Genomic DNA, 26859 nt, shown 5'->3' with positions numbered 1-26859 from the left:
TGAGCCTTTCCAACTCTTACATAAACTACAGTGGCAGATAAGAGATGTGCAAAAGAGGCGTATGCAAAGTGTCTTCCGGTAAAGGCCAATAAACTCACCGGCTCTGCAAAAGCATTGTCCCACAGGACCGTTGCCGTGGCGTTGTTGTCTTGACTACCGTGAACTATCACCACCACAGGGAGAGATAATGTCTGGAGACAGAAGCAAGAATAAAACAGTTTGACTGACTGCATTAATTGATTAATTAGACTAATTTAGGTCATCATACTCAAAGTTCACTACAGAATGAAAGACATCAAATCTGATCAAAATGATCCTGTGTTCTCTCAATCCTGTTGCCCCATTAAATTGTGTTCCCCCTTCATTTAAGGACACAAAGACAATATTTCTACCAAATGTCATGGTATCATATAACATTATCTTTGTAATAGCATTATGATGAGGTATGTTAGAGATTTGCTTCCATTTTTGTCTTAAAACTGCATCCAAAACATTAGGAGGGACCACAGACTCCACAGAATTGAACACAACACAGGATCATTTTGATCTGGATGAAATGTTTTGACAAACTGGGCCATGGTGTTTCTAGAAGTGGATTTTCCTGTTACCTTGACATGGAACACCAGCTCGTTGCCCCCCACGCTGAACTGGGACTCAAACATGACTGTGAACTTCTCCTCTGTGACTGACTCAGCCCCGCGACGGTCCGACCGTTTGATCCGCTTCAGGGACTACAGAGCACAGGAGAGACCAACAACAACCTCTGCTTATCGACCACAACCACACAAATGCTACAACATTTTGACCACATGTACTTATCACAATTTGGCAAAATCACCAATGGTTTTGGAGTAAAATGCCCCTTAAATCCAATTACAATACATCAGTAATGTAATTGTATTTATTAGTATAAATCATTCTAACCTAGCGGTTAGAGTGTTGGGCCAGTAACGAATCCCCGAGCTGACAAGGTGAAAAATCTGTCAATGCACTTAAACCTAATTGCTCCAGGGTCGCCGTTGATAATGGCAGACCCTGGCCGTGACCCCACTCTGAGGGTGTCTCAGGGGGAGTTGGGATATGCAAAAAACACATTTCCTATTCACACATGCATATCAACCCTTTACACTCGTACCCATATACAGCTGCGGAAAAAATTAAGAGACCACTGCAAAATTATCAGTTTCTCTGGTTTTACTATTTATAGGTATGTGTTTGGGTAAAAATAACATTTTTGTTTTATTCTATAAACTACTGAAAACATTTCTCCCAAATAAAAATATTGTCATTTAGAGCATTTATTTGCAGAAAATGACAACTGGTCAAAATAACAAAAAAAGTGTTGTCAGACCTCAAATAATGCAAAGAAAATAACTTCATGTTCATTTTAAAACAACACAATAGTAATGTTTTAACTTAGGAAGAGAGTTCAGAAATCAATATTTGGTGGAATAACCCTGATTTTCAATCACAGCTTTCATGCGTCTTGGCATGCTCTCCATCAGTCTTTCACATTGATGTCGGGTGACTTTATGCCACTCATGGCGCAAAAATTCAAGCAGCTCAGCTTTGTTTGATGGCTTGTGACCATCCATCTTCCTCTTGATCACATTCCAGAAGTTTTCAATGGTGTTCAGGTCTGGAGATTGGGCTGGCCATGACAGGGTCTTGATCTGGTGGTCCTCCATCCACACCTTGATTGACCTGGCTGTGTAGCATGGCGCATTGTCCTGCTGGAAAAACCAATCCTCAGAGTTGGGGAACAATGTCAGGACAACCTTGTACAGTGGGGAAAAAAAGTATTTAGTCAGCCACCAATTGTGAAAGTTCTCCCACTTAAAAAGATGAGAGAGGCCTGTAATTTTCATCATAGGTACACGTCAACTATGACAGACAAATTGAGGAAAAAAATTCCAGAAAATCACATTGTAGGATTTTTTATGAATTTATTTGCAAATTATGGTGGAAAATAAGTATTTGGTCACCTACAAACAAGCAATATTTCTGGCTCTCACAGACCTGTAACTTCTTCTTTAAGAGGCTCCTCTGTCCTCCACTCGTTACCTGTATTAATGGCACCTGTTTGAACTTGTTATCAGTATAAAAGACACCTGTCCACAACCTCAAACAGTCACACTCCAAACTCCACTATGGCCAAGACCAAAGAGCTGTCAAAGGACACCAGAAACAAAATTGTAGACCTGCACCAGGCTGGGAAGACTGAATCTGCAATAGGTAAGCAGCTTGGTTTGAAGAAATCAACTGTGGGAGCAATTATTAGGAAATGGAAGACATACAAGACCACTGATAATCTCCCTCGATCTGGGGCTCCACGCAAGATCTCACCCCGTGGGGTCAAAATGATCACAAGAATGGTGAGCAAAAATCCCAGAACCACACGGGGGGACTTAGTGAATGACCTGCAGAGAGCTGGGACCAAAGTAACAAAGCCTACCATCAGTAACACACTACGCCGCCAGGGACTCAAATCCTGCAGTGTCAGACGTGTCCCCCTGCTTAAGCCAGTACATGTCCAGGCCCGTCTGAAGTTAGCTAGAGTGCATTTGGATGATCCAGAAGAGGATTGGGAGAATGTCATATGGTCAGATGAAACCAAAATATAACTTTTTGGTAAAAACTCAACTCGTCGTGTTTGGAGGACAAAGAATGCTGAGTTGCATCCAAAGAACACCATACCTACCGTGAAGCATGGGGGTGGAAACATCATGCTTTGGGGCTGTTTTTCTGCAAAGGGACCAGGACGACTGATCCGTGTAAAGGAAAGAATGAATGGGGCCATGTATCGTGAGAGTTTGAGTGAAAACCTCCTTCCATCAGCAAGGGCATTGAAGATGAAATGTGGCTAGGTCTTTCAGCATGACAATGATCCCAAACACACCGCCCGGGCAACGAAGGAGTGGCTTCGTAAGAAGCATTTCAAGGTCCTGGAGTGGCCTAGCCAGTCTCCAGATCTCAACCCCATAGAAAATCTTTGGAGGGAGTTGAAAGTCTGTGTTGCCCAGCGACAGCCCCCAAAACATCACTGCTCTAGAGGAGATCTGCATGGAGGAATGGGCCAAAATACCAGCAACAGTGTGTGAAAACCTTGTGAAGACTTACAGAAAACGTTTGACCTGTGTCATTGCCAACAAAGGGTATATAACAAAGTATTGAGAAACTTTTGTTATTGACCAAATACTTATTTTCCACCATAATTTGCAAATAAATTCATTAAAAATCCTACAATGTGATTTTCTGGATTTTTTTTCCTAATTTTGTCTGTCATAGTTGACGTGTACCTATGATGAAAATTACAGGCCTCTCTCATCTTTTTAAGTGGGAGAACTTGCACAATTGGTGGCTGACTAAATACTTTTTTCCCCCACTGTACGTGGCTTGATTCATGCGTCCTTCACAAAGACAAATCTGCCGATTCCAGCCTTGCTGAAGCACCCCCAGATCACCAATCCTCCACCAAATTTCACAGTGGGTGCGAGACACTGTGGCTTGTAGGCCTCTCCAGGTCTCCGTCTAACCATTAGACGATCAGGTGTTGGGCAAAGCTGAAAATTGGACTAATCAGAGAAGACCTTACTCCAGTCCTCTATGGTCCAATCCTTATGGTCTTTTGCAAACCTCAGCCTGGCTCTTCTTTGCTTCTCATTGATGAATGGCTTTTTTCTAGCTTTGCACGACTTCAGCCCTGCCCCTAGGAGCCTGTTTCGAACCGTCCTCGCCGTGCACTTCACCCCAGCTGCCGTTTGCCATTCTTTTTGTAGGTCACTTGATGTCATCCTACGGTTGTTGAGTGACATTCGAATGAGTTGGCGGTCATCCCGGTCAGTAGAGAGTCGTTTTCGCCCTCTGCCGGTCTGTAGCTTTGTTGTCCTCAATGTCTGCTGCTTGACCTTGTTCTTATGAACCTGACGCTCACTGTATCCCTCTGCCAGTAAAGCCAGAATTGAACCCTTCTTTTCCTCACTCAAAACTTTCCTTTTCAACTCTTTTGGTATGGTCAATAGTTATTTTTTGATTAATATTACTTTTGAGGTACTATTAGCACTGTTTTTGCCTTCCAGCTGGTCCTATTGCAAGAGGATAGTGATGACCACAGCAGTGGTTTTTATACTTTTCCTCGTTAAATAAGATTTGGTTCATGTGATCACCTAATCAGTACCTAATTCAGTAGAATGAGGTGTGCCTGTGTTGGAATTCAACAGACACTGGAATGGAATGGCTGTCATACATGTAGAGATGCTGATTTAAGGAAAATATGCAGTGGTCTCTTAATTCTTTCCAGAGCTGTATGTGTTGAAATTGGCAGATTTGGGCACTGATAAACCCCTAAATTGGAACACACTGGCTGTACAGTAAAATGCTATAAATGAAGTCAGAGCTTAGGCTCTGCGCTTCACAGCACTGTATGGGTTTTGACTGACAGCCGTTCTGAACATGAGCACCGCTTGCGACAAGAACTTGCCCCCATCCCTCCCGCTAATAGGACAACTTTTGCACGTTTGTTGTCTGAGAGATAGAAATGCTGTAAATTAAGAGGACAATGTATTTTGAAAGATGAGACATTGAGGATTATAATATATACCACTTTGACGTCATACAAGCAAGCCAAACACCTGTGAGTCCAAATATGTACTTCCCTTTTCCATATCATAAAACATAAAGTTTCAACGTTTATGATCACCATGTTTGATGTACAGTTACAAGATGACATGGCATCATACCCTGCGTTGTTCTGAACAGAATTAACCTGTTTGTCTATTGTAAAGAAGACTAGCTGCGGAACACGCACCAGAATGCACTCGATTCCTTTCTATCCGCACCAAAATTACGATCCGTTTCTCTGATTTGCCCTGTGAAAGCCTAACACTAAGATCGTATTTTATAACTTATCTAGTCATGTTGGCAATAAAACAAGCCTTCAAATGCTGCCCACCTGACCCAGATCGCGATTTATAACGGCCCGTTTTTGGATAGTGTAAACAACAGTAATTGTGTGATGACAGAGATGCAGGGCTGTGTTCCAAACAAAACAACTACAAGTGTGCTTACTCTTGTTCCTCAACGGCACATAGTGGAGCTCTTCTTTGAGTCATAAAAGTGCATTGAAATTACTTAACTGTGCACAATTTGGAGAGGGGTGTGGCCACTTGGAGAAACCAGTTAGTCCTCTCACTCAAACCCTTGTCATATGTTGCACCTACCCCACATTTTCCAGGAATATTCTTATCATGTTACTGAATGTATCCAGAGTATTTTCAGATTTCGTTATCAACAAATGCGGCAAAAAGTACAGTAAATGTAAAATGAACATAAAATCAACTGTGTAATGTTTGGATTCAGTCTTGTGTCAGGTGAACTGTTGTGTCCTCAACTTTGGAGATTATGGGAGAATTATTAGACCAAACTGTTCCCTTTCAATTGCTACCAAGCTTATGCATATGCTATTCATATTTCTTCTGTAAGAAAGATTTCAATTGAGCCCTATGCATATAGGCCAATTCCTACAAGTGTAAAGGGTTAATACACCTGTACATGTATGACATAGGACAAATAAGCACCAACACATCTTTTTTTCTACTCACCATGTTCCTGAAGTGGGCACTGAGGGTTCCTGTGGTCCGGTGGTATTCCATCACACAGTTGTTGTTGAGAATTTCTCCACTGCTGTCACTGCAACACAGACAGATAAATAATCATTAAAACTTGTTTGGTTGCGGGCGACAGTAGACGTTTCAAATTTTGTGTGTGTGTTTGTGTACACGCGTGCATTTGTGTAAGTACAAATGTGTATATTTTTGGTCAACTTTTGGTTGTGGGTGATAGTAGTGGCCCTAGAATTGTATTGAGTAGAAGTTTCACATTATTTTCTGTGTGTGTGTGTGTGTGTGTATGCGTGTGTGTAGGGCCGTAACCAACTATGAGGACACCGTGGAACGGACATCTAATTTGTTCCTAAAAAAAACTTTTTTTGTTGTTGAACTCAGTCTGGGTTTGAACTTACTGTTGAGAGTTTGAATACTAGAATACACAAGGTGTAATTTCGAAACTTGGTTGTGCTTCAGCAGTTTTCCTCGTTATATATCAAATCTTATGTGTCACATTCGTAAACAACAGGTGTAGACTAACATGCTGTCCACACCGCCCGCATGCGCTGCAAAATAAATGTACACATACATGTTATTCAATCATTGCACCCACACTGCTTGCGCGTCTGCATTGCCCGGTGCTAAAACAGAATTTGGTTTTTGTGACGCTTGACGCACTGCAAGTCCCGCCTCTCCCATCTCCTCATTGGTTTTTAGGAGCATATTCCCACGTGGGTGATTGAAAGATGAACTGAGGTCCACACTCCAGTCCAGTTGGTGGTGGTAATGCACCTTAAAGTTGGTTGCCAACCGCCATATAAAGTCCAAAGAAGAAGAAGAAGCCGCCTGAAGGAGAGATTACTAGAAACAAACTCGGTTTACCCTTTTATCTGTGTATTAATTGTTGGAGTAGAGGACCTTATGCATTTCAGGTAAAATAACACCCCAATGTTTATATCCTAGGACAAATTAGCTAGCAACAGCAAGCTAGCTAGCTAAATTGCCATAAATGTTTAATGCTTTTCGACCCGTCCCCAAATGAATATAGTTGGTTCAGAGTTCTTCTTGATATTTCAACCTGCGTGTCCTGATCGCGTCTGTTGTGGGTGGACAAAAATCAAGATGCGAGCGAGCAGTGTGGTCAGCATGTAACAGTGAAATGCTTCCTGACAATGCAGAAAAAGTATAACTAGGCTATATACACACGGGGTACGAGTACCAAGTCGATGTGCAGGGGTACGAGGTAATTGAGGTAGATATAACTAGGAATATGGGGCGGCAGGTAGCTTAGTGGTTAAGAGCGTTGTGCCAGTAACCGAAAGGTCGCTGGTTCTAATCCCCGAGCCGACTAGGTGAAAAATCTGTCGATGTGCCCTTGAGCAAGGCACTTAACCCTAATTGCTCCTGTAAGTCGCTCTGGATAAGAGCGTCTGCTAAATGACTAAAATGTAAATGTAAAATGAATACAGTGACTAGGCAACAGGATAGAAAATAAACAGAAGTAGCAGCATATGTGTGGAGTCAAAAAAGTAAGAGCCAAAATGGTCAATGCAGATAGTTAAATAGTTAAGTAAATAGCTACCCGGACTAACTATTTAGTAGTTTTAGGGCTTGGGGATAGAAACTGTTCAGGGTCCTGTTGGTTCCAGACTTGCCGTGCGGTAGCAGAGAGAACAGTCTATGACTTGGGTGGCTGGAGTCTGACCATTTTTAGGGCCTTTCGCCTGATATACCCTCTGTAGCGCCTTGCGGTCAGATGCCAAGTAGTTGCCATACCAAGCGGTGATGAAGCCAGTCAAGATGCTCTCAATGGTGCAGCTGTAGAACTTTGAGGATCTGAGGGCCCATGCCAAATCTTTTCAGCCTCCTAAGGGGTAAGAGGCGTTGTCGTGCCCTCTTCACAATGATAGATCATTAGTGATGTGGACACCGAGGAACATGAAGCTCTCGACCCGCGCCACTACAGCCCCGTCGATGTGAATGGGGGTGAGCTCGGCCCTCCGTTTCCTGTAGTCCACGATCAGCTCCTTTGACTTGCTGATAAGGGAGAGGTAGTTATCCTGGCACCCCTGGTGCAGGAGGGGATTAAGCATGCACCCCTGAGGCGCCTCCGTGTTGAGGGTCAGCGTGGCGGATGTGTTGTTGCCTACCCTCACCACCTGGGGGCAGCCTGTCAGGAAGTCAAGGATCCAGTTGCAGAGGGAGGTGTTCAGTCCCAGGGTCCTTAGCTTAGTGATGAGCTTGGAGGGCAGTAAGGTGTTGAACACTAAGTTGTAGTCAATTAACAGTATTCTCACATTGGTGTTCCTCTTGTCAAGGTGGGAGAGGGCAGTGTGAAGTGCAAGAGAGATTGCGTCATCTGTGGATCTGTTGGGGCGGTATGCGAATTGGAGTGGGTCCAGGGTGTCTGGGATAATGGCATTGATGTGAGCCATGAAGCTACGGGGCAATAGTCATGTAGACAGGTTACCTTGGCGTTCTTGGGCATAGGGACTATGGTGGTCTGCTTGAAACATGTAGGTATTACAGACTGGGTCAGGGAAAGGTTGAAAATGTCAGTGAAGACACTTGCCAGCTGGCCAGCGCATGTTCGGAGTACGCGTCCTGGTAATCCGCCTAGCCCTGCGACCTTGTAAATGTTAACCTATTTAAAGGTCTTACTCACATCAGCTACGGAGACAGTGATCACACAGTCATCTGGAACAGCTGGTGCTCTCATGCATGGTTGGGTGTTACTTGCCTCGAAACGAGGCATTTAGCTCGTCTGGTAGGCTCGCGTCACTGGACAGCTCGGGCTGCGTTTCCCTTCGTAGTTTGCAAGCCCTGCTATATCCGACGAGCGTCAGAGCCAGCGTAGTAGGATTTGATCTTAGTCCTGTTGTGATGCTTTGCCTGTTTGATGGCTCAGAGGTCGAATCAGGATTTCATACAAGCGTCCGGATTAGTGTCCCGCTCCTTCAAAGCAGTAACTCTAGCCTTTAGCTCAGTGGGTCTGTTGCCTGTAATCCCTGGCTTCTGGTTGGGATATGTGCGTAAGGTCACTGTGGTGACGACGTCATCAATGCACTTACTTAATGATGCCGGTGCCTGATGTGGTAAACTCCTCAATTCCATCGGATGAATCCCAGAACATATTCCAGTCCGTGCTAGCGAAACAGTCCTGTAGCTTAGCATCTGCCTCATCGGACCACTTCCGTATTGAGTGTGTCACTGGTACTTCCTGTTTGAGTTTTTGCTTGTAAGCAGGAATCAGGAGGATAGAGTTATGGTCAGATTTCCCAAATGGAAGGCGAGGGAGAACTTTGTATGCGATTGTGTGTGTGGGGTAATAATAATACATTTTACATAGCGCTTTTCATTACAAAGAGAAACTCAAAGACGCTGTAAAAACAAACAAAACAAATGTAGAGATCTGGCAGGTCTTGTGCCATGGTCTTCCACAGCTTCAGATGATAACGTGTTGTTCAGCAAGGCAATTCAGAAAGGCTGGGCAGTAGCTTAAGCAGAAGGAGCATCAATGGCACAGAAAGGGAGCAGCATCAATTAGTTATTAGACAGGGTCGTAGCTCTTCATCTGGCACCTTGTTTGTTGACTCCTCCTCCTCTTCTGTAGGTAGGCTGGATAGGGTGCTACCCTTCAGTAGTGGACATCTTGGTGATGCTTCGGTAGCTATAAGCGCCAGAAAGACCCCCACACTTCGGCAGTAGTCAGGAAACTACAGTAGAGGGCATCTCTCAACCCCTCACACCGCAGTCCACATTGTTCATCCAACCAGGGCAGGTGGGGAACAAAAGTGCTGTATTGATGAATCATTAAAATGATCGCATAGCCAGCTAGCTAACTACCTAGACAAGCCAAACAGACTGACTTGCCATTAGTCCAGCAGCTCCACATAATGAGTAAAGGTGATATTTACTTTTGTATCCTCTAGTTGCACAGGTGACATGCTGGAAGAAATTAGGTTTGACGGATTTCAGTTTCCCTTCATTAAAATCACCTGCCACTAGGTGCGGCGCATCTGGATGAGCATTTTCCTGTTTGCTTCAGGCCCTATACAGCTTGTTGAGTGTGGTCTTAGTGCCAGCATCGGTTTGTGGTGGTACATAGACAGCTACGAAAGATATAGATGAAAACTCTTGGTCTCTATGGTCTACAGCTTATCATGAGGTTTTTCTAACTCGAGACTTCCTTAATATTAGAGATGGTGCACCAGCTGTATTTGTTGGACAATTAAAAAGGTCAATACACTGCATTTCAAACATTCAGGAATAATTCATTAATTCAGGGCTTGTAAAATGATACCTAGAGTAAATATAATCCTTTAACCATAATACCCACTAATAAGTTAATAATTTAATCAAAATAGTTTAACCTAATTTTTTGCAATAATCACTGATCTGGCTTCCAAGTCTGTCTATGAAAATGCCCTTTTTGCTAAAAAATTTACCAGAACCATCCATGCACAATGCACATCCACTAATAATGTCCAACTTCTGGTAGCATTATAGAAAGTTATCACAGGTCTCAAATAATCTCTCAAGCACAAGCCCAGTGAAGTGAGTAGCCAGCTAATCTTTATATTTAAAGTGTAGCCAACTTGGATCTATTTGCTTGCTAACAAGGTAGAATAGTTTAACTGTTATGAATACACCCTCCTGTCCGTCTCCAACTGTTTGAACAGCTAGCACATAAGTCTGTGGCAAAAATTCTGCTAGCGGTACCGCAATACTGCATGCGACAGAAACTGAGCATAAATTGTCCACAATCAGGTTCATTGATAAACCCGTCTTAGTAGGGTCTGCTCTGATCTAAATTTTGGGAGTTGAGACGTAAAAAGGGTATCATTACAAAAAGTTAAGTTCTCCTCTATTACAGTAAAAAAACACTGAGTGTACAAAACATTAGGAACACATTCCTAATATTGATTTGCACTCCCTTTGCCCTCAGAACAGCCTCAATTCGTCAGGGCATGTCCTCAACAAGGTGTCAAAAGTGTTCCAAAGGAATGCTGGCCCATGTTGACTCCAATGCTTCTCACAGTTGTGTCAAGTTGGATGGACGTCCTTTGGGTGGTGGACCATTCTTGATACACACGGGAAACTGTTGAGTGTGAAAAACCCAGCAGCGTTGCAGTTCTTAACACACTCAAACCAGTGTGCCTGGCACCTACTACCATACCCAGTTCAAAGGCACTTAAATATTTTGTCTTGCCTATTCACCCTCTGAATGGCACATACACAATCCGTCTCAAAGCTTCAAAATTATTCTTTAACCGGTCTACACTGATTGAAGTGGATTTTAACGTGTGCGATTATAATCCAACCTCCTGTGATCCAAATTGAGGTTAGTGGTCGCTGTTATGATGTCCAGAAGCTCTTTCCGGTGATAGTAAACGATGGCGGAAACATTATGTACAAAAAAAGTTACGATCAGTGCAAAAACATCAATAACAGAATTGGTCAGGAAACCGTAAAACAGCAGCTATCCATTGCAGCTCCAGTCTAAACAAATCATTGACAGTCACCCAATTAGCCCATGTCAGTAAAAATAAATAAAATGGATTGGTAAATTAGTCTAGGTCGTCTAGCTAGCCAGCTATCTACACTTGTAGTAATCATGGATGAATTACAGACCGGGCATGATTTTGTTAGTCACTCTCACTCAGATATATTAACATGGCATAAGTCATGGCAAAATGTGTAAAATTGCAGGAAATAAGCTTTAAAACTGCAAACATTTCTACCCACCCCTATATCAAAATACCCCCTATCCGGACCTCACCAAAACTCACACCCTGACTACGGCCCTGTGTGTGTGTCAGAGGGTGTGTGTGGTGTCTCACTTGCGGGTGCTCTCATTCTTGAGCAGGGCCTTGGCCTGCTGCTCGCTGACGATGACTGCCTTGACCTGCGGGGGGTTCATGTGCACGTTGAGCTTCCCGCCCACCAGTAAGCGCACAGTAGCCGCAAACTTAGTCTGGGTCTTCAGCACCTGGGGCGGCTGCTTCTCTATTATAAACGTACTGATAGGGGAGGGAGGGATTGAGGGAGGAGGGGACGAGGGAGGGAGGGCGGGGGAGAGGTTAATGGGTGGAGGGATGGATGTAGCAAGGGAGGAAAGAAGGAAAGATGGTTGGGTAGAAAAAAAGAGAGAGAAAGTGGGTAAATACTGTATTTAAATGATTAGAGGCTGCATACACAGAAGAGAAAAGGACATTATCTACAGATTGTAGCGGTGTAACGGTACACGTATTCGTATCAAAGCAATTGGTATGGGGACCTCAGTTTGTTCCGCACTGTGAACCTGAATGAATACATAAATAATATATACACACATACAGTGCCTTCGGAAAGTATTCAGACCCCTTGACGTTTTCCACATTGTTATGTTACTGCCTTATTCTAAAATTGATTACAGAAATAAAAATCCTCAATCTACACACAATACCCCATCATGACAAAGCGGAAAACAACTTTTTAGAAATTTTAGCAAATATATTAAAAATAAACTGAAATACCTTATTTACATAAGTATTCGTACCCTTTGCTATGAGACTCGAAATTGAGCTCAGGTACATCCTGTTTCCATTGATCATCCTTGAGATGTTTCTACAACTTGATTGGAGTCCACCTGTGGTAAATTTAATTGATTGGACATGATTTGGAAAAGCACACCTGTATACACAAAGGTCCAACAGTTGACAGTGCATGTAAGAGCAAAAACCAAGCCAAGAGGTCGAAGGAATTGTCCGTAGCGCTCCGAGACCGGATTGTGTCGAGGCACAGATCTGGGGAAGGGTACCAAAAAAATTATGCAGCATTGAAGGTCCCCCAAAACACAGTGTCCTCCATCATTCTTAAATGGAAGAAGTTTGGAACCACCAAGGCTCTTCCTAAAGCTGGCCGCAAAGTCAAACTGAGCAATCGGGCGAGAAGGGCCTTGGTCAGGGAGATGACCAAGAACCTGATGGTCACTCTGACAGAGCTCCAGAGTTCCTCCGTTGAGATGGGAGAAACTTCCAGAAGGACAACCATCTCTGCAGCACTCCACCAAATCAGGCCTTTATGGTAGAGTTGCCAGACGGAAGCCACTACTCAGTAAAAGTCACATGACAGCACACACAGAGTTTGCCAAAAGGCACCTAAAGACTCTCAGACCATGAGAAACAAGATGCTCTGGTCTTATGAAATCCAGATTGAACTCTTTGGCCTAATTGCCAAGCATCACGTCTGGAGGAAACCTGGCACCATCCCTACAGTGAAGCATTTGTGGCGGCGTTTTTCAGCAGCAGGGACTGGGAGACTAGTCAGGATCGAGGGAAAGATGAATGGAGCAAAGTACAGTAAGATCCTTGATGAAAACCTGCTCCAGAGCGCTCAGGACCACAGACTGGGGCAAAAGGTTCACCTTCCAACAGGACAACGACCCTAAGAACACAGCCAAGACAATGCAGGCTTTGGGACAAGTCACTGAATGTCCTTGAGTGGCCCAGCCAGAGCCCGGACTTGAACCCGATCGAACATCTCTGGAGAGACCAGAAAATAGCTGTGCAGCAACCTGACAGAGCTTGAGAGGATCTGCAGAGAAGAATGGGAGAAACTCCCCAAATACATGTGCGCCAAGCTTATAGCGTCATACCCAAAAAGACTTGAGGCTGTAATCGCAGCCAAAGGTGCTTCAACAAAGTACTGAGTAAAAGGGTATGAATACGTATGTACATTTGATATTTCAGTTTATTTGTAATACATTTGCAAACATTTCTAAAACCTATTTTTGCTTTGTCATTATGGGGTATTGTGTAAATTGATGAGGGAAAAAAACGATTTAATCCATTTTAGAATAAGGCTGTAACGTAACAAAATTTGGAAAAAGTCAAGGGGTCTGAATACTTTCCGAAGGCTTTGTATGTATGTACAGTCGTGGTCAAAAGTTTTGAGAATGACACAAGTATTGGTCTTCACAAAGTTCGCTGCGTCAGTGTTATGAGATATTGTTGTCAGATGTTACTATGGTATACTGAAGTATAATTACAAGCATTCCATAAGTGTCAAAGGCTTTTATTGACAATTACATTAAGTTTATGCAAAGAGTCAATATTTGCAGTGTTGACCCTTCTTTTTCAAGATCTCTGCAATCCGCCCTGGCATGCTGTCAATTAACTTCTGGGCCACATCCTGACTGATGGCAGCCCATTCTTGCATAATCAATGCTTGGAGTTTGTCAGAATTTGTGGGTTTTTGTTTGTCCACCCGCCTCTTGAGGATCGACCACAAGTTCTCAATGGGATTAAGGTCTGGGGAGTTTCCTGGCCATGGCCCCAAAAGTTCGATGTTCTGTTCCCGGAGCCACTTAGTTATCACTTTTGTCTTATGACAAGGTGCTCCATCATGCTGAAAAGGCATTGGTCGTCAAACTGTTCTTGGATGGTTAGGATAAGTTGTTCTTAGGCAAAATTGTGAGTGAGCCCACTCCCTTGGCTGAGAAGCAACCCCACACATGAATGGTCTCAGGATGCTTTACTGTTGGCATGACACAGGACTGATGGTAGCGCTCACCTTGTCTTCTCCGGACAAGGTGTTTTCCGGATGCCCCAAACATTCGGAAAGGGGATTCATCAGAGAAAATGACTTAACCCCAGTCCTCCACAGTCCAATCCCTGTACCTTTTGCAGATGCATCTGTCCCTGATGTTTTTCCTGGAGAGAAGTGGTTTTTTTGCTGCCCTTCTTGACACCAGGCCATCCTCCAAAAGTCTTCGCCTCACTGTGCGTGCAGATGCACTCACACCTGCCTGCTGCCATTCCTGAGCAAGCTCTGCACTGGTGGTGCCCCGATCCCGCAGCTCAATCAACTTTAGGAGACGGTCCTGGCGCTTGCTGGACTTTCTTGGGCGCCCTCTCTCCTTGAAGTTCTTGATGATCCGATAAATGGTTGATTTAGGTGCAATCTTACTAGCAGCAATATCCTTGCCTGTGAAGCCCTTTTTATGCAAAGCAATGATGACAGAACGTGTTTCCTTGCAGGTAACCATGGTTAACAGAGGAAGAACAATGATTTCAAGGACCACCCTCCTTTAAAAGCTTCCAGTCTGCTATTCTAACTCAATCAGCATGACAGAGTGATCTCCAGCCTTGTCCTCATCAACACTCTCACCTGTGTTAACGAGAGAATCACTGACGTGATGGCAGCTGGTCCTTTTGTGGCAGGGCTGAAATGCAGTGGAAATGTTTTTTGGGGAAAAGTTCATTTTCATGGCAAAGAGGGACTTTGCAAATAATTGCAAATCATCTGATCACTCTTCATGATATTATGGAGTATATGCAAATAGCCATCATCAAAACTGAGGCAGCAGACTTTGTGAAAATTAGTATTTGTGTCATTCTCAAATCTTTTGACCACGACTGTATACAGTACCAGTCAAAAGTTTGGACACCTACTCATTCAAGGGTTTTTCTTTATTTTTACTATTTTCTACATTGTAGAATAATAGTGAAGACATCAAAACTATGAAATAACACATATGGAATCATGTAGTAACCAAAAAAAGTGTTAAAACAAATCAAAATATTCTGGCTATTCTGTTAAAACAACTAGAGCCTACACCCCAGTACTCCTACCGCCATAGCAAGATGGAAAGGCAAAAAAAAGGATTACTTAATTTCCCTTCTGCATTCAAGCAGCCCTTCGCAGCCGATTCTGATCGGACCAAAGAAATTAAAAGAGCGATAGGTATGTTTATAGCTGCGGATATGCGCCCATTCTCTGTGGTTTAGAAGAATAGGGGGTTTCAGCACCTCGTGAAAGCGCTCGAGCCACGTTACGAACTTCGCCCTTTCGCACTGATTTCAGCAAACATGCAGTACCCGCTCTATATAAGCAAGCTAAAGCCGAAGTTGTCAATGAATTGGCCAATGCACCCTGTGTTATGCTTATTGCAGATGGATGGACCTCCAGGGCTACTTAACAGTGACAGCCCATCACATTACCCCAGAGTGTGAAATGAGAAGTACGTGCTACAGACACACCCCCTTTATGAGTCACACAAGTGCACATATTTTTCTCTTTGTAAGAGAACATTATAGCATAGGCCTATGCAATGTCAGCCATGTTTACATTTTGATTTCACACCCATATTGCACTTTATTTTTGTGTTGTTCATTTAAGAAAATACAAAGTGTTCGTATTCCTGATTGTGCTCTTATCATGCATTATATGACTCATGATCACATACTGAACAAAAATATAAACTCAACATGTAAAGTGTAGGTCCCATGTTTCATGAGCTGAAATAGAAGATTCCAGAAATGTGTTTACATCCCGCTGTTAGTGAGCATTTCTCATTTGCCAAGATAATCCATCCACCTGACAGGTGTGGCTTATCAAGAAGCTAGTTAAACAGCATGATAATTACACAGGTGCACCTTGTGCTGGGGACAAAAAAAGGCCACTAAAATGTGCAGTTTTGTCACACATAATGCCGCAATTGGCATGCTGCCTGCAGGAATGTCCGCCAGAGCTGTTGCCAGAGAATGTAATGTTAATTTCTCTACCATAAGCAGCCTTCATCGTCGTTTTAGAACATTTGGCTGTACGTCCAACCGGCCTCACAACCACACACCACGTGTAACCACACCAGCCCAGGACCTCAACATCCGGCTTCTTCACCTGCGGGATTGTCCGAGACCAGCCACCCGAACAGCTGATGAAACTGTGGGTTTGTACAACTGAAGAATTTCTCCACAAACTGTCAGAAACCTTCTCATCTGCGTGCTCGCCGTCCTCACCAGGGTCTTGACCTGACTGCAGTTCGGCATCGTAACCGACTTCAGTGGGCAAATGCTCACCTTCAATGGCCACTGGCACGCTGGAGAAGTGTGCTCTTCATAGATTAATCCCCGTTTCAACTGTACCGGGCAGATGGCAGACAGCATAGCATGTATGGCGTCATGTGGGCGAGCGGTTTGCTGATGTATGTTTATAGCTGCGGATATGCGCCCATTCTCTGTGGTTTAGAAGAATAGGGGGTTTCAGCACCTCGTGAAAGCGCTCGAGCCACGTTACGAACTTCGCCCTTTCGCACTGATTTCAGCAAACATGCAGTACCCGCTCTATATAAGCAAGCTAAAGCCGAAGTTGTCAATGAATTGGCCAATGCACCCTGTGTTATGCTTATTGCAGATGGATGGACCTCCAGGGCTACTTAACAGTGACAGCCCATCACATTACCCCAGAGTGTGAAATGAGAAGTACGTGCTACAGACACACCCCCTTTATGAGTCACACAAGTGCACATATTTTTTTCTTTGTAAGAGAACATTATAGCATAGGCCTATGCAATGTCAGCCATGTTTACATTTTGATTTCACACCCATATTGCACTTTATTTTTGTGTTGTTCATTTAAGAAAATACAAAGTGTTCGTATTCCTGATTGTGCTCTTATCATGCATTATATGACTCATGATCACATACTGAACAAAAATATAAACTCAACATGTAAAGTGTAGGTCCCATGTTTCATGAGCTGAAATAGAAGATTCCAGAAATGTGTTTACATCCCGCTGTTAGTGAGCATTTCTCATTTGCCAAGATAATCCATCCACCTGACAGGTGTGGCTTATCAAGAAGCTAGTTAAACAGCATGATAATTACACAGGTGCACCTTGTGCTGGGGACAAAAAAAGGCCACTCTAAAATGTGCAGTTTTGTCACACATAATGCCGCAATTGGCATGCTGCCTGCAGGAATGTCCGCCAGAGCTGTTGCCAGAGAATGTAATGTTAATTTCTCTACCATAAGCAGCCTTCGTCGTCGTTTTAGAACATTTGGCTGTACGTCCAACCGGCCTCACAACCACACACCACGTGTAACCACACCAGCCCAGGACCTCAACATCCGGCTTCTTCACCTGCGGGATTGTCCGAGACCAGCCACCCGAACAGCTGATGAAACTGTGGGTTTGTACAACTGAAGAATTTCTCCACAAACTGTCAGAAACCTTCTCATCTGCGTGCTCGCCGTCCTCACCAGGGTCTTGACCTGACTGCAGTTCGGCATCGTAACCGACTTCAGTGGGCAAATGCTCACCTTCAATGGCCACTGGCACGCTGGAGAAGTGTGCTCTTCATAGATTAATCCCCGTTTCAACTGTACCGGGCAGATGGCAGACAGCATAGCATGTATGGCGTCATGTGGGCGAGCGGTTTGCTGATATCAACGTTGTGAACAGAGTGCCCCATGGTGGCGATGGGGTTATGGTATGGGCATTCATAAGCTACGGACAACGAACACAATTGCATTTTATCGATGGCAATTTGAATGACGAGATCCTGAGGCCCATTGTCGTACCATTCATCCGCCGCAATCACCTCATGTTTCAGCATAATGCACGGCCCCATGTCGAAAGGACCTGTACACAATTCCTGGAAGCTGAAAATGTCACAGTTCTTCCATGGCCAACATACTCACCAGACATGTCACCCATTGAGCATGTTTGGGATGCTCTGTACGACAGCGTGTTCCAGTTTCTGCCAATATCCAGCAACTTCGCACAGCCATTGAAGAGGAGTGGGACAACATTCCACAGTCCACAATCAACAGTTTGATCAACTCTATGCGAAGGAGATGTGCGAGGCAAATGGTGGTTACACCAGAAACGGACTGGTTTTCTGATCCACGTCCCTACCTTTAAAAAAAATAAGGTATATGTGACCAACAGATGTATATCTGTATTCCCAGTCATGTGAAATCCATAGATTAGGGTCTAATGAATTTATTTAAATCGACTCATTTCTTTATATGAACTGTAACTAAGTAAAATCTTTGAAATTGTTGCATGTTGCGTTTATATTTTTGTTCAGTGTATATAGAATCAGGACCAACACTTTGTATTTTCTTAAATAAACAAAAATTAACTACAGTAACTGTTGGCATTTAATTTTCCCGTTGTACCGAAACGTGACCCCAAAACCGCAATGCGTACCGAACCGTGGTTTTGGTGAACCGTTACACCCCTAACAGATTGAGATACTCTATGTTCTGACTGGCAAGGCAATTACATTTCCACATCATGGGCTAAACTCAATGTAACGCCATTTCCAAAAGCAGTGCAAAGATGCCATTAGACTGGAATTGGAGGCAAATTATAACAATTACAAGCACACAGAACTATCGGGCTATACTGGCCCGAGCATGCAGTTCTGCAAACTTGTACAGAAGCACATCATGATCAGCACATTAACAAACCTGTACTCTTTGCATTATTGTGGATAACCTGACAAACAAACACACACACACCCCCATCTCCCACTACCTCCCTCACACACACAGCCCTACCTGGTGACGAGGGCGGAGATGATGTCGGTGATGTCAGAGTTGAGCTTGGTGAGCAGCTCCTCCATTGGGCCAGGCAGAGGCAGCTGCTGGGTCAGGTGTTCAGCCCGCCGGATCTGCTGCCGGTTCTGCCAGATCAGGTCCGCCAGCTTCTCACACCTGGAGAGCGAAACAAGAACAAGCACCCAAGAACACACACACACAAGCAGAGATGCACACACACACACAAAAACAGGATCAGAGTGAGGGATGGGGAGAGCTGTTTATGTTTTCATTTGTAAAGGAGAGTGGAGAGAGCGAGCGAGAGAGAGTGAGAGAGAGACAAAGTGGCACACCAGCACCAGGAGCGCTAACCCACCCCGCAACCCAAGAGGAGCATCGCCATCATCGACTACAATGGACAGCTAGGAGTGGGTTTGTGTGTGGTGGGACTGACCAGGACTGCAAGACATCCAGTCCCCCCTCAGTGGGCCCCCCGTTGCCAGCCAGCTGCTGTCGTCTCTTCCACTGGATCAGCTCCTCATCCAGGATCAGCGTCTGCTGCTTCCTCAGCTGGCCCAGAGTCTTCTGGTGCTTCTCCGCCAGGTCCTACACACATACACACACAGAAAATCACAAGCAAACACACAAATGGAGAGATACACATGCAAGCTAGGTTTCCATCCAATTGGCGACAGATTTTCATGTGAATATTCTAGAATCTGCATAAAGAAAATATGTTCATTTTCCCACCAGTGGTGTGTTTCCACCAAACTGATTTGTTGCGAATTTAAAGAAGTCAGTGCGAGATGACAGTGCACACAAAACATACTTTTTCGCTTACGTTTTCATGTACCGAATAAAAATCTAAAGTTCAATGTGTTTCCATCGCATTTTCAACTCTACTGATAGTTGGAACAATGTTTGTTGCGTTAAATAGAAAATGTGCCTTCTCTGGTCTTGGCACGTGTGCTCTAGCCAACAGCTCGCAAATACAGTGGGTGTAGGCTAGTCTACATGAGACTATTATGGATAAGAGCAAGAATTTGTCAAACAATGATCATCATGTCACCAGAATAAGACCCTCGATATTTATTGGAAAGGAGCATCAAGCTCATAACCACCCTGTGAAGTTAATCAGAACTGATTATTATTATTATTATTATTATTATTTGATCATCCTTTGTATTGTACCCCCTTTTTCTCCCCAATTTTTATCTTGTCCCATCGCTGCAACTCCCCAACGGGCTCGGGAGGCGAAGGTCGAGTCATGTGTCCTCCGAAACATGACCCGCCAAACCACGCCCGCTTAACCACGCCAGCCGCACCAATGTGTCGGAGGAAACATCGTTCAACTGACGACCGAGGTCAGCTTGCAGGCGTCCTGGCCCGCCACAAGGAGTCGCTAGAGCGCAATGAGCCAAGTAAAGCCCCCCCGGCCAAACTCTCCCCTAACCCGGACGACGCTGGGCCAATTGTGCCCTATGGGACTCCCGATCACGACCGGTTGTGATACAGCCCGGGATAGAACCCGTGTCTGTAGTGACGCCTCTAGCACTGCGATGCAGTACCTTAGACCACTGACCACTGCGCCACTCGGGAGGCCCCATCAGAACTTATTTCATCTGTAGCCTAATAAACTGCATGTCTGTTTCTGCAGTGTGTATGTATGTGTATGAGTGTGTGTGTATGTTCAGCATACCAGTCTGTATTTCTGCAGTGTGTTGGCCTCCCTGGTGAGCCAAGCCTCCACGGTGGCTCTCTTGGCCTGCAGGCTGGTCTCCCTCTGGGCTCGCTCTTCCGCCGGCACGGCCGACAGACTGCTCAACTGGGCTACAGAGAGGAGGGGGAGGGTGAAGGAGGGGGAGAAGGAAGAGGAGGGGGGGAAGGAAGGGGAGAGGGGGAAGGAAGGGGAGGTGGAGGGTTGAGGGGGGTTGGAATGGAGGAAGAAGAGTGGAGGAGTGAAGAAGGGGGTTGAAGGAGGAGGGAGTAAAGGAGAGGGAGAAGTGGAGGTGATGGAGGCATGGGTCAATACATCTAATTTTCCCCATTACATACACCCACCTGCAGAGCTACTATACTGAGTATGCAGGCTTTTGCTCTAACAGGGCTGATCCACCAACATGATTCTGCTAATCAAGGCCCTGAGGCGCGGTCGATTAGTTGAATCTGGGTCGTGTTCATTCATTAGGAACAACATGGAAGAAAACAGTGAAATGGGGACGAACTACCTGAACTTGTCCAACATCAAATGCTTGTTTTGGTTGCGAAGCATTTTGCTACAGTGTGCCCAAGTGGGTTAGTCCCTCTAGGAAAGCATTGAGAAGCGCTGCTGTAATACTGGCAGTCAGCGTCTCACCCTGGATGCGCAGGTTCTCCTGGTACTGAATGATGAAATACTCCTGGTTGTGCTGCAGCTTGCGCAGCTCGTTCTCCGTCTCCTGCGTGGCCACGCGCAGCTCCTCGAACGTCTGGTTGATCTGCTGGTGCCTCTGGGACAGGCTGTCCATGGTCCCGCCACCCCCGCCGCCCCCGATGGCCTGCCAATGGGGAGAGAGGCCGGTGAGCGAGCTGTCCAATTGGATGACAGCGCTCCGGCAGGATGAAGTATAGTTAAGGCCGCCAGGGGCCCGTTCGACAGAGTGCGACATCACAGAACAAAGCATTTTATACAACTGATATGATTTTCTGTCTTCTAGAATAGTGAGTCATTTCAGCTCTATACACTCTGTGTGTGGGTAAGACTCACATTGGTGGCCTCCTGCACCAGCCTCTGCTCCGTGTGGAGGATATGTTTGATGCAGCGCACCAGCTCAAGAGGACAGCGGTCATACGTGCTCTGAGGAAGGAAAGGATGCATTTGTCATACAAAACACACACACACACACACACAGAAACAGCTGCAGACACAAAAACAAAATGCACACAAACAAAACACAAGATTTCAAAACTCTTCCGCAGAGGATACGCAGAGGATGCACTTCAGTATCCTTTGCTGAAGGAGGTAATTGAGAAGGGGAGAAAACTCCACAGTTCGCCTACTAACGAATTGACACACTTCTCGACCATTTATCGGTTTCCAGAGGAGAGGAGGATGGAGGAGTCAAAGAGAGGACAGACTTTTGTCTAATTGAGAATCTCCCACACACACACACAGGAAGAAACAGCTGCACTGTGACGAAGTGGACACAGCTGCTCTCGTCACGACGCCACCCCAGTAGCATGGGCTGCTGATCCAATACGGAGGCCTGCACTACCAGGGGAGTGAGAACATACTGCATACAACAAGGCTAACTCAATCAGATCAATCAACTGAAAAGGGTTTTGTGGGCTATCATCCGTGTTGGCGCCAGGAGTTTGTAACACTGCCACTTGACCCTTGATGCAGTGACCATTTTGTACCACGTTGTGAAGATAAAGAGTGCTACAGAGAAAACCCTTTGGAATTTTCCTAATCTTCTGCTTCATTTCAAGGTGCCAAAAATTAATTGTGAGCCAATGCCAGATTAGCCACCTCCCGCTGTAACAGTGCTGGGCCGTGTCAATCAGGCACCAAACGGAAGAAAACCCAGACCTGTCCATTTAGAGAATCTTGTTTCCCTATTTCATTGCAAAATGTTGGTGACTTAATGAACACGAACCAGAGAATAATGGATGTACTAGTGTAGGTGTCTCTCCCATAGAGGTAGAGTATTATAACAAGAGACAAGGAACAACATGGTCGCCCACGCATTTCTATGGAACCTGCTCAATGGCGTGTCAACCTAAAACAGAGATGTTAGGTTCGCGTCGAGATGCTATAAAATATTTCTAGATCCGTTTTTTGGGGGGGACGATTAGGCACGCAGTTTTTTTGAGGGGGGCCGATTAGGCATGCAGTCTTGTCTCCTGTGCTAGAGAACCAGACGACATGTAATTAAAGCTGCAGTACACCAGAGTTCTGCTACTACTTCAGGTGCACACACTCGCAGGCAAAGCCTGGCCCCTTTGGTCTCTCACCTTGAGCTGGCTGGCGTAGTGTCCCAGTTTGATCTTGAGCAGGAAGCCGTCCTCCCCCACCTGGTGCTCGGCCTTCCTCTGTAGCTCCTGCACCAGGCCGTCCAGCAGACGCTTGGCCTTCAGCTCATCCTGGGGGTTCTCTAGCTCCACAGAGTCCCTGGGGGCCCGCGTCAAGGGTCAAACAGACAACATCAGATGTACTAAGTTGGGGGACATGGGTTTATACTATCCATGCCTCTATCTCCATCTCTCTCAATGTAACACACACAGGTTATCTTTTTTTCTGTGTACCCTTCTGTGCATTTCGCACAACACTGTATTCTCACATGCACACAAGGACTACAGATGCAAACTAGCTCCATAGCTTATTCCAGCACACACATATTGATGTGAAACTTAAATGATGATAAATATGCTACTGTCCCTGTCAAATAGCCTAAATTCCTTAGAAACACACACACACACATTTAACCTAAAATTCTTTCTCTGGGTTTCCAGGTCCCGAAAAGACCATCATTTTTTTAACATCAACCACCAAATGTGCATACAAGACAGACTCCTTTTCTTGTACATTCACACACACACACACACACACATACCCTAACGTTTGACCTTAAATTCTCCACTGTTCGGAAGTGAACTAAAACTGTCAAGACCCACTCAAGACTACAGAGAAGTGGACGAATAAGCAAAAAAAATACGGTATCAAATTCTAAATGTAACACATGCCATCGCTATCCCTTTTGTGCACACACGCATGCATGCAATTCATATTTCACCTTTTTCTCAGTCAGAGCACTTTTCTCAGTGCAATGACTTTTGTGGCTAAGTCAAAGCTTCAATCAGTTTAAGCTTATCCAACATCAAATGCAATGTCATCTTAGGGAGTAGTGAAAAATTATACTCTGCATAAGCAGTGCATATCATGCCCTTGATAAGCAAGGCCAATGCAAATTCAAGTCTCAAGCACAATACCTGTTTGTGGGCCGTTTAAGCACCTATTTCAGAGTGTGTGCATGATTTGTCCACAATGTGTTTGAAAAAAAAACGTTAGCTTATATTAAAACATGCATGAGGCCTGCAGCCATTAATATGATCAATAAGACTAACCTGGATAAATAAAACAGGGAAAAGGGAGAAAAGTAATGAGAAAAGTGGTGTAAACCCACCAGAGCTGCCCCTCGATCCACTGGGCTAGGTAGTGGCGCACCTCTATGGGGAAGTGCTGTCCGTAGAGAGACTGCATCTGGTGCAGAGCATCCCCCTGTAGCTGCTGGGCTTGGATCCACACCGCCATCCTCCTTTAGCCCCCTGCCCGAGCACACAAAGACACAGGAAGGAGGAGAGGGAGAGAGGAGAGGTAGACGCAGAGAAGTGGAGAGAAGAGGGAGAGTGGAGGGGAGAGGCGGAGGAGGGATGAAGAGGATGGGAGAGTGGGTAGAGGAGAGCAGGGGAGAGTGGGTAGAGGAGAGGGAGAGCAGAGGAGATAGGGTGAGTGAAGGGGAGAGGAAGAAGGAGGGTGAGTGGGTAGAGGAGAGGAAAAGATTAGGAAGAAAGTCAAAATTGCGTGTGGGGTAACAATAAAATAAATACGCTATGTCCTATCCTGGTGAAACTCTACACCCCGGGCTGTCACAGGCAGAATGAGAGGGGCCAGCAGCTGCCAGACACTCAGAATGCTCCTTGGAAGGATATGTTGTTGACCAACCACCTCATTAAATCAGGATATGCCCAAACCTTACTCCAGCCAAGCCATCGCCAAAGCATTGGTTTAACAGGTGATGGGAAGTGTGCCATTGACTAGGCCTACACCCACTCCCAACACTCCTTTCCACATCTGGTGCCAGCACTCAGTCAGGAGTGGAATGACAACATAGCTAGTAGTCTTAGGCCAGAGTAGGCTCTAGCGATGCAACCCAGACTTTTGCTGTGGGTAGAAGACACACATATCTGTTTGCAGTGTCAATGGAATGTGGGTGCTGCCATTCCTCAAAAACAATATTTGCATTTTCAAATGTATGGTCAAGAAACACTGTTCTCGCTTCTGTATTTTGCCTTACAAACTGCTGACATGAATGCAAAAGCTTGAGAGACTAGTTAGTAGTATCCATTAAGCCCAACAAGAAGTCTTCAAACCCTTTAGCAGAAAACTATTGTTTGCATGTTGTCTCATAAAAATCAAACAGCACATCCATCCATGGCAAACACGCAATTCATGCAGCTAGTTATCAATACAAGTAAGGGTTTTTGGACAGTCTAAAAACCCTTAAATGTATGATAGCTAGCTGTCCAAAAACCCTTACTTGTATTGATACGTAAGCTGCATGAATGGCGTGTTTGCCATGTTTACAATGTACTGACACTGATGTATAATATAATACGAATGGGTGTGAGACAGCGTTGGACATGTAGCTTCATAGCACCACGTCATGGAATGTCAATTTTGCAAGCATTTGATTAGGCTTTTCGGGTTTAGCCAGCTGATTGACAGTTCTACTTTTGTAGCGATAAACAGTTTAGCTAGTTATAGCTAAGCACAAGTTATTTCGTGATCTGGCCAACTAACTTAGTTGCCTACTGTAACTAGTGTCTTTGCTTTAACTGTAACTTTACTGCTAGCATCGTTTGGAAGGGCTCGTAGTCAAGCGTTTCACGGTTAAGTCTACACGCGTTGTATTCGGCGCATGTGAGATATATTTTTATTTGATTCTAAGCTAGGTAGCTAACTAGCAAACTAGCCAGCCGTCTAACTTAGTTAGCCAGCTAACTATTTAACTAAGTGAGTATTGTTAAAGTACTTAGCCAGGCTAGGTAACGTTATCTAGTTTATGTTTGCCAGTGCAAACATGTATGTTGCTAGCAGCTACTGTAGCTAACTAGCTATCTGATAACGTTAGTTGGACGACACATATAACCAACTAGATAGTTAGTAGTTATGACCTTAGAAATACAATACAAATGGTGCATTAGGTTGCAGGCTAGCTAACGATAGTCAAGTTAGTTTACAAATATTTCGAAATGCGAAGAAAAGCATGTGTGCAATCAGTCGCTTACCTATTTCCAGACAGCAAATCTGATTTAGATCATAGGGCACAGGAAACACCAAAACTAAGCCCTCCAAACGTTTTGTGTTTAACGTTAGCTAGCTAGCTAATGTTACCCAGATATGTTGCTGTTTGTCATATCGAACCATAACCGGTATAGTAATGGCCAGTTTTCTCTTTGCTTGGCAAGAAAATCAACTAGCAACCAGCTGTTGCTGCTACTATGTAGCTAGCTAACTAACGTTAACATCAAACTATTAGCATGCACCACCCACTTCCGGGGGGAATGCTCGTTTTGGTTATAGCAGCGCTACCTCCTCCGTCTTATAGCTAGCTAAAATAGGCTATTTATATAAGCTAGTTAATACACACCTACATTTACATTTTAGTCATTTAGCAGACGCTCTTATCCAGAGCGACTTACAGTTATTGCCTGGCTTTGTAACAACAACTGTACCATGCAGACCCTAAATACATGGGTAAGGGTAGGGACATATTGTTATGTATTTCTGCTATAGTCTAATAAAACAGAGACAATTCTTTGTTGTGAGTTTTCTGTATTTATTCTCGGTCCAGCTTTATCAGACTCAGATCCTACAGCCTCAGCTCTGGTTTCTCCTACTACGCGGTAGTGGTGGGTCGTTCGCGAATGAACGGATCTTTTTGGGGAACGTCGGGAACCGAATCGCATCGGTCAAAGAGCCATTCAGCTCAAAGCAGTAGTAGCACTATGCAAATCAGCTCCCTGATTTGCATAGTGCTACTACTGCTTTGAGCTCAAAACAACGTTTTTCTGCAGATAAGTTACAAAATAATTATCTAAAGAGGATGAATCCTCACTGCAGAAACAATAAGCACTTGGAAGAGGTTACCACCAAACATTTCGCTCCCTGCTTTTACATG

General features: G+C 44.6%; 1 protein-coding gene across 2 annotated transcripts in view; it reads right to left on the bottom strand.

Annotated features, from left to right (window-relative positions):
• Window positions 1-26440, bottom strand: part of LOC121558458 (signal transducer and activator of transcription 5B) — a 42243-nt gene extending 15803 nt beyond the window's left edge. Inside the window, exons 1-12 of one of the 2 annotated variants that reach the window (XM_041871864.2) lie at window positions 25967-26440; window positions 24082-24223; window positions 22913-23069; window positions 21663-21752; window positions 21273-21453; window positions 20616-20746; window positions 19371-19522; window positions 18938-19093; window positions 11447-11626; window positions 5601-5688; window positions 609-731; window positions 99-191 (exon numbers count right to left, since the gene is read on the bottom strand). In XM_041871864.2, coding sequence (XP_041727798.1) covers window positions 99-191; window positions 609-731; window positions 5601-5688; window positions 11447-11626; window positions 18938-19093; window positions 19371-19522; window positions 20616-20746; window positions 21273-21453; window positions 21663-21752; window positions 22913-23069; window positions 24082-24209 — 1479 coding nt within the window. In that variant the 5' untranslated portion in view covers window positions 24210-24223; window positions 25967-26440. The remainder of the gene's footprint in view (window positions 1-98; window positions 192-608; window positions 732-5600; window positions 5689-11446; window positions 11627-18937; window positions 19094-19370; window positions 19523-20615; window positions 20747-21272; window positions 21454-21662; window positions 21753-22912; window positions 23070-24081; window positions 24224-25966) is intronic. The other variant, XM_041871924.2, reaches the window with a different exon arrangement.
• Between the last annotated feature and the right edge of the window lie 419 nt (window positions 26441-26859).

Source organism: Coregonus clupeaformis, chromosome 1, assembly GCF_020615455.1.
Source record: "Coregonus clupeaformis isolate EN_2021a chromosome 1, ASM2061545v1, whole genome shotgun sequence".
Lineage (NCBI taxonomy): Eukaryota > Metazoa > Chordata > Actinopteri > Salmoniformes > Salmonidae > Coregonus > Coregonus clupeaformis.
The sequence above is the reverse complement of the archived record's forward strand: the minus strand, read 5'-3'. Positions and strand labels throughout refer to the sequence as shown.